The sequence below is a fragment of the Momordica charantia genome (assembly GCF_013281855.1).
Source record: "Momordica charantia cultivar OHB3-1 chromosome 5 unlocalized genomic scaffold, Mcharantia_2.0 BLBB01000005.1, whole genome shotgun sequence".
NCBI classification, from domain to species: Eukaryota; Viridiplantae; Streptophyta; class Magnoliopsida; order Cucurbitales; family Cucurbitaceae; genus Momordica; species Momordica charantia.
The window spans coordinates 18212016-18225820 of record NW_028275163.1 but is presented as its reverse complement, the minus strand read 5'-3'; the positions used below and the strand labels follow the sequence as shown (position 1 = coordinate 18225820).

Below are 13805 nucleotides of genomic sequence, written 5' to 3'. Positions count from 1 at the left end.
ATATTAGAATAGAATCATAGTTAAAAAATGTCATAAAAGGTTGGAGGTGCAACTGTGGCGAGAAAAAGTGGAAATTTACCCTTTCTGTTTTGTTATTTATGACATTTTTAAATGTCACAAAAAGTTAATAAAAATTGGGATTCAATGACACTTAAAAAATGTCATGAAATGTTAGAGACATGTACACTATTTTTATTTACTTGCAACGTTTTTCAAATGTCATGAAAAGTAATAACTTTAGGAATTACGTGACACTTAAAAAAGTCACGATTGCTAACATAAGAGCTCAACTAGTTAAGATATATATCCAGATGAAAATGTTATAGGTTCGAAATTCTTTGTTTTTTCTTTGGTTAAGTACAAATTCTCTCATTTGTTTATTTAATTTGAATTTTGTGGACTTTCTGAGGTTTTTTTTTTCTCTTTTTTGTGTTCTATTGTTATTATGAGATTTTTGTTGTTTTACGCATTTAGAGTTCTTCGAACAATGTGATATCTTACGCCGGATAAATCCTTAACCAGGTCATTTAACCGTAAAAGTAGAAAGAAGGAAAGAAGATGGATGGAGTTCGCCCAATGGGCTGGGGCATCCTAATCTTTTTTCCATTTTGCTTCTATTGTTTGGGTTTTCTAATTTGAAGATAAAGAGTTTTTTTTAATCTCCTTAACTTCGTCATGTGGATTGTTATTCAAAATAAAGTAAGGAAGTCTTTCAAGTGCACGATTGACTTTGCACGCTTCATCCTTCTGTCCTAAGCCTGTCTAGTGGCATGATCAAAGTCGACGATCGTAAATTCTGTCATCCATTCATGATCTCAACTTCAAATGATTCCCTTATATATATCTATCCTGATCACTTGTAATGTCCGATATTTTTCAAGATAGACTATTTTAACTTTTAATTTATATATTCAAATTCTTCCTGAGTGAATTCAAAGTACCATGAATGTTGCATCTGCTCATCTTCAAAGTATGGCATCTTGATCAATACCTTATGTGGGGATGGAAGCACTGATAAAGCCTATCACATCTTGAAAAATTTTATTGATCAAGGCTACTTTTTAGAAGAAAAGATATTTTCTATATTTACAAATGCATTGTGTCAAGATGGAAGCACTGATTTGGGCTTTTGTGGCCCATCTAGTAGGGGTGCATAATGATCCGGTCGAATCGATAAAATCGATAAATCGAACTGAATCAAATCGATTTTTGTGGTTTAGTTGGAGTTGCAGTTCAGCTCGATTCGTTAAGTTTATAAAAGTGATATATTTGGTTCATTTTCGATTTAAAGTTAATCAACCCTAAAACCGACCCGAACCAAACTGATTATACCCCTACCATCTAGTTGGTCCAGTCTTAATAGTTGTTTATAGTCTTTAATGGATCTTGGACTTTACTCGGGTTTGTCTCAATTTACTTTAGTGGACTTGTGTTTATTTGTCTTTGTTTTTTTTATTATTATTTCTTGAAAATGATGCCGTGTGGGTTACACTAGTGGATCTCTACAATTGAGGCTGATTGTCAACACTATGACCAGTGCAGGACTCGTGCTTATTTGTCTTTAGACCCAATCATCATATGTCATAATTTGATTAGATCAATTTATGTTGCCTTTGTAAGAGACAAGTTGAGCTTATTTGGTTAGCAAATTTTCATGTCTTTTAATCTCAACTCCGTCAAACAATTAGCGTAGATATAGGTCAAAGGACCACCATCTGGGCAACATCTTATCAAAGATTATTAAAAATTTAAAGTCTTTGAAAAATGCACATCATCCAAAGTCATGTAAGGTCTTTGAATAATATATACATATAACAATAAATTTTAAATTGTCAAGCTGAACCTAGTTGAAAGAACTTATTTCTAACTAGAAGGTGTTTTGTCTCTTAAACATCTTATTAAAATAATAATAATAATAATAATAATAAATACTAAAAAAATATATAATTATTGACGAATATTAAAATGCTATGAAAAAGGTGTTATATTGAAGCTCACCCACACCACACCGCACACTGATGCAAATCCCTGATCCCTCTCCACTGTCCTCCTCCATCAGTCTCGTGCCACCGCCACCGCCGCCGCCGCCAATGGTTGCCGTCGTTGCTGCCGCTGATTGTTGCTGTATGCACTCCTCCATCGCCTGATATAATTGCCGCTGCTGCGCTCTAATCTCACGAATCACACAATGTCGACCCCTCTGCCCTAATATCAAGTAAGTCTTAAATTTGTTCGATTTCCCATCCGTCGCTGCTTTCGTCTTCGGATCTGCACTTAAATCGTGAGATTCACATCGATACTTGTATGCGTGTGTGCGTTTATCCATTTATTCAGTACTGATTCTTCACGAGTGGCTTAACAATTTTGATTCGTTTGAATATCATACTTTGAAATTGTAATTACGGCAAACCAGTATGTGGGCAGAGAATTGATTGCCCTTGCCCTGAGCGGTAAGGTCTGTACCATTAGATTTGATTGTCTTTGCCCCATTTCTCACGATCTCGAACGCAAATCCACTAGTAATGCCCTAATCTTCACTGTTTCTTCTTGTCTGCTATATATATTTGGTCTATTATCTGTAATTTACTATTTAATTTCTTTCCCCATCAATGAAGGAGTTAACTAATCCTCAATCATCTACCCCAAGACAAGTTGTAAATTTATTAGAAGGTAGACTTTAAAGCATACTTGCTGGGATGCAGCATTCTTGAGTAAAGGCCATGTAAATACCCAACTAATGTGAACTATGGAGGCTAAAATATCAGCAGGGTTAACTTAAATTCCTAAGCTATAACCGGATATTGAGACAAGTAGAACAGAAAAAGTACGGAAAGTGACAATTGAACTTCATTCTGTGTGAAAATGTGGCAGAGATGAAGAATTCTTTAGTGTATGTGTTTCTCGAGAATGAACAGATATAATGTAAACTAGATATAATGTTGATTCTTTTTAGCATCTCTTTCAACGAAGTCACTTTGGTGTATACGTGTCTTATGAGATTTCTATTTATAGCAAACTAATGGTTTTGATACCTCAGGACTGAGGAGTTTCGCAGTTGAGACTTGCAGGGATAGAGAGGAACAATGTCGAGTGGAAGAGACACCCATTGGTGTTACAGATGCGAGAGGCCAGTTCGACTTCGAGGGCAAGACAGCGTTTGCCCCAGCTGTAATGGAGGATTTGTTCAAGAACTGGATGAGATGATGGGAGGCAGTACCCTTGATTTCTTTGGAGCCAATGAGAACGAATATCATGACCGTAGGCTTGGACTCATGGAGCTTTTCTCAAACTTCATGAGGCAACGAGTGGTAGACAGAAACAATATCAGGGGAAGGTTGGAACCAATTCCAGATCATGGTCCAGGATTTGGTCCTTGGTTAATCTTTGGTGGCCAAATTCCTGTTAGATTGTCTGGACATGGTGGCTTTGAAGCCTTTTTTAATGGGGTTCCTGGAATTGGTGTGAGTAGGAGCAATGGTGGTGATTATTTTGTTGGCCCTGGACTCGAAGAACTGTTCGAACAGCTTTCAGCAAATGATCGACATGGGCCGCCCCCGGCATCTAGATCTTCAATTGATGCAATGCCTGTTGTTAAAATCACGCAAAGACATCTCCGTTCGAATTCACACTGTCCTGTTTGCCAAGACAAATTTGAATTAGGCTCAGAAGCAAGGCAAATGCCATGCGACCATATATATCATTCAGACTGTATAGTTCCCTGGCTAGTCCAGCACAACTCCTGCCCCGTTTGCCGCCAGGAACTGCCAGCACAAGGGTCGGGTAGTAGCCACAGCTCTTCTGGAAGCAACAATCCTAGTAGAAACAGACGAGAGAGAGAGAATAGTAGGATGAATCAAGGAAGAAGGAATCCATTTTCAAATTTATGGCCATTCCGAACATCAAGTTCGAGCTCTAACCATAGCGCTACCACTGGAAACAGCTCACCAGCCCTGCATGAGAGTAACCAACACCAAACGGGGTATTCCGGGTGGCCTTTCGACTAGCATTAAGGGTGTGTTCACAAACTTTTTTGTACCAGCTTGTGATTTTATTTAGCATGATGAGAATAGTTCAGCCCCCTGCAGTCCACTCCTTTGTATAAAGGTTAATAATGGACTTCCTGTGTGATGTAGATGACATTTTCTATGCCTTGTAGAAGCTTGCTCTGGTTCGGTTCGCATATGCATCATATGTATTAATATGGCGTCTCAACCGATCCGAAACCCGCTATTGTGTCTTCATTCTCAATAATTTGTGTAAGTGATCATCAACACATCTTTTGTGAATGATAGAAAGTTGAAATGTGTCGAACTGGCTAGTGGCTGTTCTAATCTTTACCAAATTGACCATGTTTTCTGCTCTCTGTCCTCGCAAGGACAGTCGGTGTTCGGCGTTTTATAAATGAATAAATATTTTTTTATTTCTAAAGATAAAAATGATTAATATTAATATTATATATATATATATGTGACATTTTTGTTGATACTTATTCTATTTTATCATTTTTTTTAATATGACGAAAATGGGTAATAACTTTCCAAAACACTTATGAGATAACAGGTGTATTGAAACTTTTACATTTAAAACAAATGGCAAAGGTTATTTTGTAATTTAGCCAAGCAAAAAATAAAAAACAACAGGTTTAGAATTTCATTGAGAGAGAGATGGAGAAACAACAGGTTAAATTCTATTGCGATTGAGGTCGAGAAAGAAAGTAATAAATAAATATATAAAATTGTTAATTAGCAGATTAATTTGAATCTGATAATGTAAATCAATTGCCGAAGAGAGAGAGAGAGAAGTAGCATTAAACTCAACCAACAAGATCCATCAACAATTGCATAAACTGGCAATGCCGTGTCTTCTTTTTCATTTCGCTTTCAAGACAGATTGCATTTTGGTGGCTTTGAAAAAGAAGGAACAGAGCTACAAATAACCTCAAATCAAAACAGATATCGAAAGGTAATTTTAAAAAAAAATTAATAATAAGAGAGAAAATTGGCTCAGAAGAGCACACTACTACCAGCTACTAGATATATCGCCACACAAACAGACATATCTTTTTTTTTCCTGGATATATGGAAGAAGGGAAACATAAGGAAAGAGATTCCATCTCTCATAAAACTCACCACCACACTCACTTGGCACTCGCAAGCTGAGTTCGGAGGAGCTTGGCTGCAGCAACCATGTTCTTCAGCGCCGGGTTCACCTCGCCGTACTTGCGGGTTTTGAGTCCACAGTCAGGATTGACCCATAAGATGTTGGTCTCAAGCACTGCAAGCATCTTGTTGATTCGGTCCGCGATCTCTTCGGTTGATGGTATTCTGGGGGAGTGAATGTCGTACACACCGGGGCCGATTCCAGCACCATACTTCACTCCCTCACGGAAGACTGACAAGAGCTTCTCGTCGGAGCGAGAGTTCTCGATTGTGATCACATCAGCATCCATGTTGATGATAGATTGGATGATGTCGTTGAAGTTGGAGTAGCACATGTGAGTATGGATCTGTCAGAGAATGAAATCTTAGGCCAGTTGAAAATTTTGTTGAAAATTTTGTCGAAAATGTTAGTAATGGTAATGAAAAACTCAGTAGTTAGTTTAGTAACCTGAGTCGTGTCTTGGACACCACAGTTTGTGATACGGAAAGAGTGAACAGCCCAATCCAAGTAGAAAGATTGCTCAGACTTCCTGAGAGGCAATCCTTCTCTCAAAGCAGCCTCATCAATTTGGATGACATTGATACCCGCCTTCTCGAGATCCTCGACCTCGTCCTTGATGGCCAATGCAATCTGGTAGCATGTTTCGGATCTGGAAGACGATAATATAAACAACGACTATTAAGCACCAAGCATGGTAGCTGGAAAAAAAACAACCTAGAGGAGGTTCTTTCAGATTATGAGAGGAGGCATCATCTTCTATTACCTTGGCTGGTCAACTCTAACAAAGGACCAGTTGAGAATGGTGACAGGGCCAGTGAGCATTCCCTTCATTGGGCGGGCTGTCATGCTCTGAGCTGCGGTGGACCAGAAGACGGTCATGGGCTTCGGACGGCTCACATCACCGTAGATGATTGGAGGCTTCACACAACGTGATCCATATGATTGCACCCAACCGTTAACAGTGAATGCAAAACCTGACAACTGCTCTCCAAAGTATTCAACCATATCGTTTCTCTGCGGTGATGATAAAGTTCAAGTTAGATAAAGGCAAAATAAGAAGAGAGCGGTACGATGTCCCTCCACCAAAACAGTGAACTTGATTTACTCCTCACCTCGGGCTCTCCATGAACCAGGACATCAATGTCAAGTTCTTCTTGGAGCTTGACAACCTTGTTAATTTCCTCCTTAATAGCCTTCACATATTCCTCCTCGGAAATCCTAAATGAAAGCCAAAAAATATGCAAACATTAGAAATAGGATTAAAATATATTTGGGCTTCAAGGACAGTTGATATTATTTTTTACTCACTTGTTGGCTTTGTACTCACGGCGGACCCTCCTGAGTTCAACAGTTTGAGGGAAGGAACCAATTGTGGTGGTTGGAAGGATTGGAAGATTGAGCTTCTTCTGTTGAGCATCAAGTCTTGCACTGACATTTGTGGCACGGCGGTGATCGGAACCCTTCAAAGCAGCAGCCTGCACAAACAGGAAGCAATTCATCATCAGTGAATGTAATGCCTGCAAACAGACAGTTAGATACATTAAAGATAAGAAATGGAGGTACATACCGCTTTCTGAACTCCCTCATTGGTCACCCTGGGGGACGACTTCCTTGAAGCATGAGCTTGACCATTAGCAGTAAAGAATGCCTGAATACAAAATCATAAGCTTAAAATTGTTAGCTCAAATTTCAAGAAAGCAATATAACAAGGGAAGAAAGTAGAAGAAATAATGCATTAGCTAGCAACCTTAAAGGCCAAAACATTTATTGATCTGCTTAGATATTAGGCAAGTCGGGTAGACTTGAAATCACTTTACTGGGAAAGAAGTATTTTCATCAAATATGGAAATTGAACAATTACCAATAATAACACTACTGAAAAGGTTAGAGATCAAGGCCTAAAAAACATAGCTTGCACCTTTCAGAGAAAAATTTCAACAAAATTAAGAACGCACCTCATCCTTGTTACCAGCCAAAGCCTTTGCCAATGCATTAACTTCAACAATCTTTTGAGCAGCGAAAGCTAGCCAGGATTTGATTTCATTATCCAACTTGGTTTCATTGACAAGGTCAACAGCAGTGTGGAGAAGTGAGCAGGAGGTGGAGACAACAAGGTTATCTGCATATTTTTTCCACGAGGGATAAAGAATCAGTAAGAGAGTGCTCTCAAATAATAATATCGACCACCATAATAATACAAATATAAGCAAAAGGTTATCACCTTTACCCACAATGCCAGCCAGTTCCTCCAATGTACTGACTGAAGCAGCAAGATCATTGGCCCAAATGTTCCTTCCATCAACCACTCCAGCAAAAAGGTGTTTTCCCTTGGGGAAATCGCCCTTAATTAAATCAAGTGTCTTAGTTCCGCGAACCAAATCAAATCCATAGGCAGTGACACCTTTCAAAGAAGTAAGGGTCTTGTATGCCTCAGCAGGGACATCAGCAAAATATGTCTCAACAAGAACATTCAAGCCAGAGAGAGCTGATTCAAGTTCAGCATATGCACTAGAGAAGGCTTGCAATTTGTGAGAATCAAGATCCATCACCAGTGTAGGCTCATCAAACTGAATCCAAGTGGCACCTGCTGCCTTAAGATCAGAAACAACCTCCCTGAAAAGTTACCCATCGTTAATAAATATGTGAAAAGAGAGACATTATGGGAACACTCTGGTATATCTAAATAGAGTGACAGATTATTTACTTGTAGATGGGAAGGATCTTGTCGAGAAGAGAAAGGAGGGAGAAGGTCTTGTCAACACCCTTTGCAGGCTTAGAGAGCAACAAGTATGACACGGGACCAACAAGAACTGGAACAGTGTCTACTCCAAGCTGCATGACCAAAAACATTTTTTAACCTCAATTATAAGGTTCTTTTATGCCTAAATTCAGATCTCTAAATTTATATATCTATATAGTCTATCAGGTTTATTTAAGCCATTGAAGCATGAAATAAATTCATAATACAGTACATTTTTTCACACGAGTTATTTATTAATAAAATTCACTCCATGTGACAGGGATTCAAGGCCTATACCTTGTGACTTTCATTGTACAAATTCTTTATTCTCAATCAAATCCTCAATTTCCATTTTCCAAATATATCTTATTATATTTTATGAATCTTTAGCACAGTCAACACAGATATTTAGAACAACACTTACTGCCTTGGCTTCTTTGTATTCATCCACTGCCTTGTGGGAAGCATAAGAGAACTTCACCTCTGGCCCCAGCTCAGGGACAATGAAGTGGCTGCATCAATGCATTGACAGGGTTTAGTTATACCAGTTTCATAATATAATCATTGCACGGTAAGAACGGATCTTCCTTCTGAAAGTAAAAGGCGTGGTGGTTACTTACTAGTTGGTGTCAAACCACTTAGTCATTTCCATTGCTGGCACAGATGCATTTCCTCTAGCCATGGAGAAGTAGGTGTCAAAACCAATCTCACCACCAGTCCAACCATATCTAGGAGGGACGGCCCCAAGCATTGCAGTGGTGTCAAGCACCTGATCATAGTATGCAAAAGTGTTGCTGGGGATGTATTTGATCCCGGCATCAGCCATCTGTTTCCAGATGGATGACCTCAGATCTGCAGCCACCTTTTTCAAATCATCTGCGGAGCTCTTCCCATCCCAAAACGACTCGAGAGCAAACTTGAGCTCTCTCTTGGGGCCCATACGAGGATATCCAACAATGTGAGATGCCATTGTTCTGCACAAGAGATCACAGACGTAACTAAATCTTATTAGGCCCTGCACTACATTTTTATTTCTGCATATTTTGTAATAGAAAAACAAATCCAACAACCAACTACAAATAGAAATTGTCAACAGCATGTAGAAAAGGAAAGTAATACTTAAGCTATCATTAAATTTACATGGAGAGTGCAATTTGGAGAAACCAAAAATGCCCTGATTCTGTCCATGTCACTTACTGCTATTAATCAGTAAAGATCATTAGCAGGACAAGGAATCAAAAAATGTAAGATAGTATTTGAAAGAACAAGACGTGATGAAAGCCATGAATGGAGAACAAACGGTTGCTAATATGGAAAAAGCCATTTTAGAGAAGTTGGCCGCTAGATATACACTGGAGATACAATGAGTAAAGTGCAAAACACAGAACAGAAAGCCAAACAATTCAGCATCAGACAGATCTATTACTTCAAACAGCATATACCCCAATAAAATACGTCAGATCTAAAAAAATCCGTCTCCAAAAAAACAAAAATCCCACCAGATCTACACTACAACACTTAAATACAAAGACAACCCAACACGAAAGCATATCCAACGAAGAGAAATCCGATGAATACCAACGCATTCGAAACCAACGAATCAAGAAGATCAAATCAAATTTCCTCCAGCCTAACTAACTACACAAGCCTAGGAACAGTCGATCCGAATTCAAATTACAGCAATGCCATATCATCACTAGTGTTGAATCACTAAAATTCACAGAGCAGAGACAGTAAAAAAAGACATCCGATCGGAAAAATGGAGCAACGGAAACGAGAGAAAATGGAGGCAAACCTTGGAGGTGGAACACCGACAGAGGCTCCCCTTGGAGAAGAGAGAAACGAGTGCGAAGAAAGGGAGAGAGAGAGAGTATAACAATGGGGGAGCCACGAAACAGCGAAGGCGCGAGTTCGGAGATATGGGAATGAAGTTTATTTATAGAGCAGAGAAATGGTGACGTGGCAGATCTGGAAATTGGAAGGGGGAGCAGAAGACGGTAGCCGGTAACAATGGGAATTTTGAATTTAATTTTTTATTTTTTTTGTTTTAGTGGTGGGGCGAGAAAATCTGAGATAATATTGTGAAGGAAGAGGGTCACGCGTGAGCAATTGAGGGGTTGGTGGATGGGGCTGAGGGGAGGGGAAGGCGTAATATGGAAGTGACGTGGGAGTGAAATGTACACGTGGCCACGACGATTTTGTTTTCCTTCCTCTGTCGGAGCCAACTGCGGTGCTGACCTGACGTGGCATCTCCTTTTTGTTTAATGGTAATTAACTCAGATTTATTTTTAATCCATTTAGTTCTCCGGCTTAGTTTCGGTAAGTATGGTTTTATGAGTTTCAATTTGGTTTGGTCCATATGGTTTAAGTTTCGTTTCAATTCAGTACTCATAATTTAATTGAATCTCTTAGATTTTATTTTGCTTACTTATTGTCTTTTATTTTTAACTAAGCCATAAATTCTAATACACTGACTAACATAGTTGTTCAAATAGAAAATTATTACCAGAAAAAAGAAATTTATTAATATGATAAATGACAAGGACAATTTGTGAAATTTGATAAATCATATGAACCAAATTGAAACTTTTGAAACTATAGGGACTAAATTGAAATTTAAATTTTTAGAACTATGGACCAAATTCAAAATTTGTGTAAACCATAAGGATCAAATTTGTAATTTAACCGATATATAATTTAGTCATTAATGTTTGTATCCTTTTTCAATTTCATCTCTCATGTTTTAAAAAGTTTCAATTTTCTTTAATTTTTCTTATTTATTTGGTCTCTAATAATTTAGTCAATTATTAACATATGGATATATTAAAAAGAATACTCCACACACTAATCATGAGTAGAAATTCAAATTTAGTCGTAAGTCAAATAATTAATTTACTATAATGATCTTAGGCTAATTTGTATTTTGGACAAAATTTTATCATGCAATGACTTTTGGACTTATTTGATCATGGACAATTCTCATATGACCAAATTCGACTAAGATAATATGATCAAACCACCCTATAAAAACCTCAGGTGACATTATTTAAATAAAATATTTTTTGTCTTGTTAATTCGTAATCGAGTCCAAACTTAGTAACATAAAATCTCGTTATCAATTTGAAAATAAGGATGCGACTAAAATTTGTGCTTCTACACTGTAATTCTACACAAATTCATAAATATTTAATTTGTAATTATATCATATTTTAATTTGGCGATACACTAATTAGAAATTAACAGTTAATAACTTTGCAGCTTAAGATTGCATAAAAACAAGTTATTAGCCAACTAGATGACAGCAATTCTCTAGTTATATCCCACCTTTCATGCATTTAAGTATTTAATAAATACTACGCATATTCATATTTCTATCAAGAATTTAAAATTTGATTTGAAGCTTTAGATTAATTCGACTTTACTAGTTGAACAATTATTTATCAAATCAAATTCGATGTTTGACTATCGCAAATTATATCATTATATATTTTCTTTTCCTTATAATTTATTTTTTAGGAAATAACATAAAAACTAAAAATGAAATAACTCAGTTCAACTACATCTTTCAGCCAAGTAGGAAAATCTTGGTTCCATCACTTTCATATATGTTTAATTTTTACCATTATTATTATTTTAGTACAAAAGACGGAGATCGAACTCACAACTTCTTTTTGAAATATATACCAATTACTACTAATTTATGCTTGTTTGAGTAAATATGTTTAATTATTAAAATTTATATAAGAAAAAAATTTAGAGGATACGTCAAACAGATTTTTTGCAAACTTAAGCATAATTCAGATAGTGAGACATTTTACATCATCTTCTTATAGATTCTAGATTCAAATCTCGTCTTTCTTATTTGTAATATTACATAAGGGCAAAAAAAAAAAAAGTCACAAAAAGTGTGTGACTAAATACAAGAAGATGATGGTTGAAACTCAATTGAAACTTTTAAAATTAGAGTATCAAACTGAAACTATGGACAAATTGAAACGAATTCATTGAAATATTAAAATATAAAATTTAATACACCCTACTAGGTACTTTTAAAAAATATATTTTATGTTTAATTTTTCAAAACATTAATACACTATTTGATAATTAGATGATGAAATGTGTTAGTCTAATTATATTGAATGTTATTCAATAAATGATATGATAATTGTATAATTGGATGATGAATTTTTTTAGTACTACATGTGGGATGGAGATCGAACTCAGACCCTCTTGATTGGAGATATATGCCAATTGTTGATTTTTAATCGAAACTATATGATTTTTCTGATATTTCTTTCTTGCAAATCATAAAAATATGTGTTATATGTATATCCTTATATTTGTTTTATCATTTTTTAAAATAGTAAAATTTTTATGTAAAAAAAAAAGTAATATTTTTATAATTACTACGAAGTTATAAAAAATATTAAAAAGAAAAATATTTTTTAAAAACACGAGGAAAAAAGTCAGCCGACAGGGGAGGGGGAGCTGGATGCAACTGGTCTAAACGCGCTGGTCTAGCGCGTGGCGTAACGATTAGGTAGTTGCTGCAACGTGCTAGGTTTAAATATAATTCGAATTTTCGGAAGACTTTTTATGAGAATTAATAGAGAAAAAAAAATGTCATTTTCCGAAAATTAGAAAAAGAAAAAAAAGGAAGAAAATGGAAAAGGAAGCAAACGAATTTGGTGGTTGGTGGTCGAAATTGATTTGGGGATTGGTGGTGGATGTGATCCAAAATGACTTTTACTTTTTCCCATTTGGTTGGAAATATTTTACATTTTGATTTTTCAATTGCCAATTTTAGGAGTTAATTTTGTGTTGAATTTAAGATAACTTAATTCGTTAAAATATTATACATCTAATTTGCTAAGGCAAGCGGTTGGAATCTAGATGTCCATATGGTTGAACTTAAAAAACAAAAACATTAATTGAGTGTTCTATGTAAAAAGGTTTAAAAATTAATTTTTGTTAAAATAAATATTTACCATGAATTTAAAATGTCTTTTGGTAAAAGTACGTTAGGTAGTCCTCCTACTTAACACATCTTAACTGGGCTTTACCTATTAAGTAGGAGTGACGCATCCTAAACGACTTGTCCTCCCTTTTGGTGTGTGTGATAAAACACAAGTATTTTAAAAATTGTGGTTTTCTTTATGACAAGTTGGGGTCGAGCACTTCTTTCATTTGGAAAAGTCTCTTGTGGGGTAGAGATATTTTATGTTGGGAATGATAAAGGTAAACCAATTCATTTTTGTCCCACATTAAAAAATTATCATTTGGAAAGTTGATTTATAAGCCAAAATCATGTAGTGGGTTTATAAACATGGTGAAAGACAAGCCCAAGTCTTGACCCACACGTGTTCTGTCACCGTCCGATTAGCTTGGACGTGAGACTATCTTTTTTGGAGTTTTTTTTTTTTAAATCAAAGAACCAACATGTGGTGGGTGTAAATGTTTTTGAGTTTTTTTTTAATCCAATTTCTTTTTTTAGCAACCTAGTGACTATAAATTGTCACTTCCCCTCTCATTTTACACATCTCATCTTACACTTCCTTCTCCTCTCCTTTCCATCCTTTAGAAAGATTTTTCTGAGCACGATTCGATTCCACTCCGTTCTAACCAGTGCACGTTTGTATCGGAGGTTGTGTTAACCTTGAGGAGCATTCTGGCAATCTAACGATTTAGCACCGCGGTTGTGCTGATTTTGCTTTCAAGACAGTGGTTTCACCCACGACACAACAATTCTTAAATTGGTCATTCCAATTTTGACCTTATCCTTCAATCTGAAAGCAAAATTTACATGGCTACTATCGGATCCGGGAAGGCTCTAGCAGACTTGTCAAAATTGGAACCTCTCGATGGATCCAATTATCGCCGCTGGTACCAGAAGCTACTTATTTTC

General features: G+C 36.4%; 2 protein-coding genes across 2 annotated transcripts; one reads left to right on the top strand and one right to left on the bottom strand.

Moving 5' to 3' along the window:
• The first annotated feature begins 1978 nt into the window (after positions 1–1978).
• On the top strand, positions 1979–4318 carry LOC111021721 (putative E3 ubiquitin-protein ligase RHC1A). The gene is made up of 2 exons (XM_022298757.2): positions 1979–2215; positions 3038–4318. The coding sequence occupies exon 2, from the start codon at positions 3084–3086 to the stop codon at positions 4002–4004; it is 921 nt and encodes a 306-aa protein (XP_022154449.1). The 5' UTR covers positions 1979–2215; positions 3038–3083; the 3' UTR covers positions 4005–4318.
• A 519-nt stretch (positions 4319–4837) lies between these two features.
• On the bottom strand, positions 4838–9854 carry LOC111021702 (5-methyltetrahydropteroyltriglutamate--homocysteine methyltransferase). Its single transcript, XM_022298740.2, has 12 exons — positions 9696–9854; positions 8521–8874; positions 8325–8412; positions 7865–7992; positions 7382–7773; positions 7116–7279; positions 6728–6808; positions 6469–6635; positions 6273–6378; positions 5924–6174; positions 5608–5809; positions 4838–5506 (listed from the first exon to the last, which is right to left on the bottom strand). The coding sequence occupies exons 2-12, from the start codon at positions 8868–8870 to the stop codon at positions 5138–5140; spliced, it is 2298 nt and encodes a 765-aa protein (XP_022154432.1). The 5' UTR covers positions 8871–8874; positions 9696–9854; the 3' UTR covers positions 4838–5137.
• Positions 9855–13805: the final 3951 nt, after the last annotated feature.

Coding starts and splice junctions, on each gene's coding strand:
- LOC111021702 (XM_022298740.2), bottom strand. CDS start 8,870: ATGGCATCTCACATTGTTGGATATCCTCGTATGGGCCCCAAGAGAGAG. Junction 6,379..6,468: donor CGTGAGTACAAAGCCAACAA/GTGAGTAAAAAA, acceptor GCTTTCATTTAG/GATTTCCGAGGAGGAATATG. Junction 5,810..5,923: donor GTTAGAGTTGACCAGCCAAG/GTAATAGAAGAT, acceptor ATCGTCTTCCAG/ATCCGAAACATGCTACCAGA.
- LOC111021721 (XM_022298757.2), top strand. CDS start 3,084: ATGTCGAGTGGAAGAGACACCCATTGGTGTTACAGATGCGAGAGGCCA.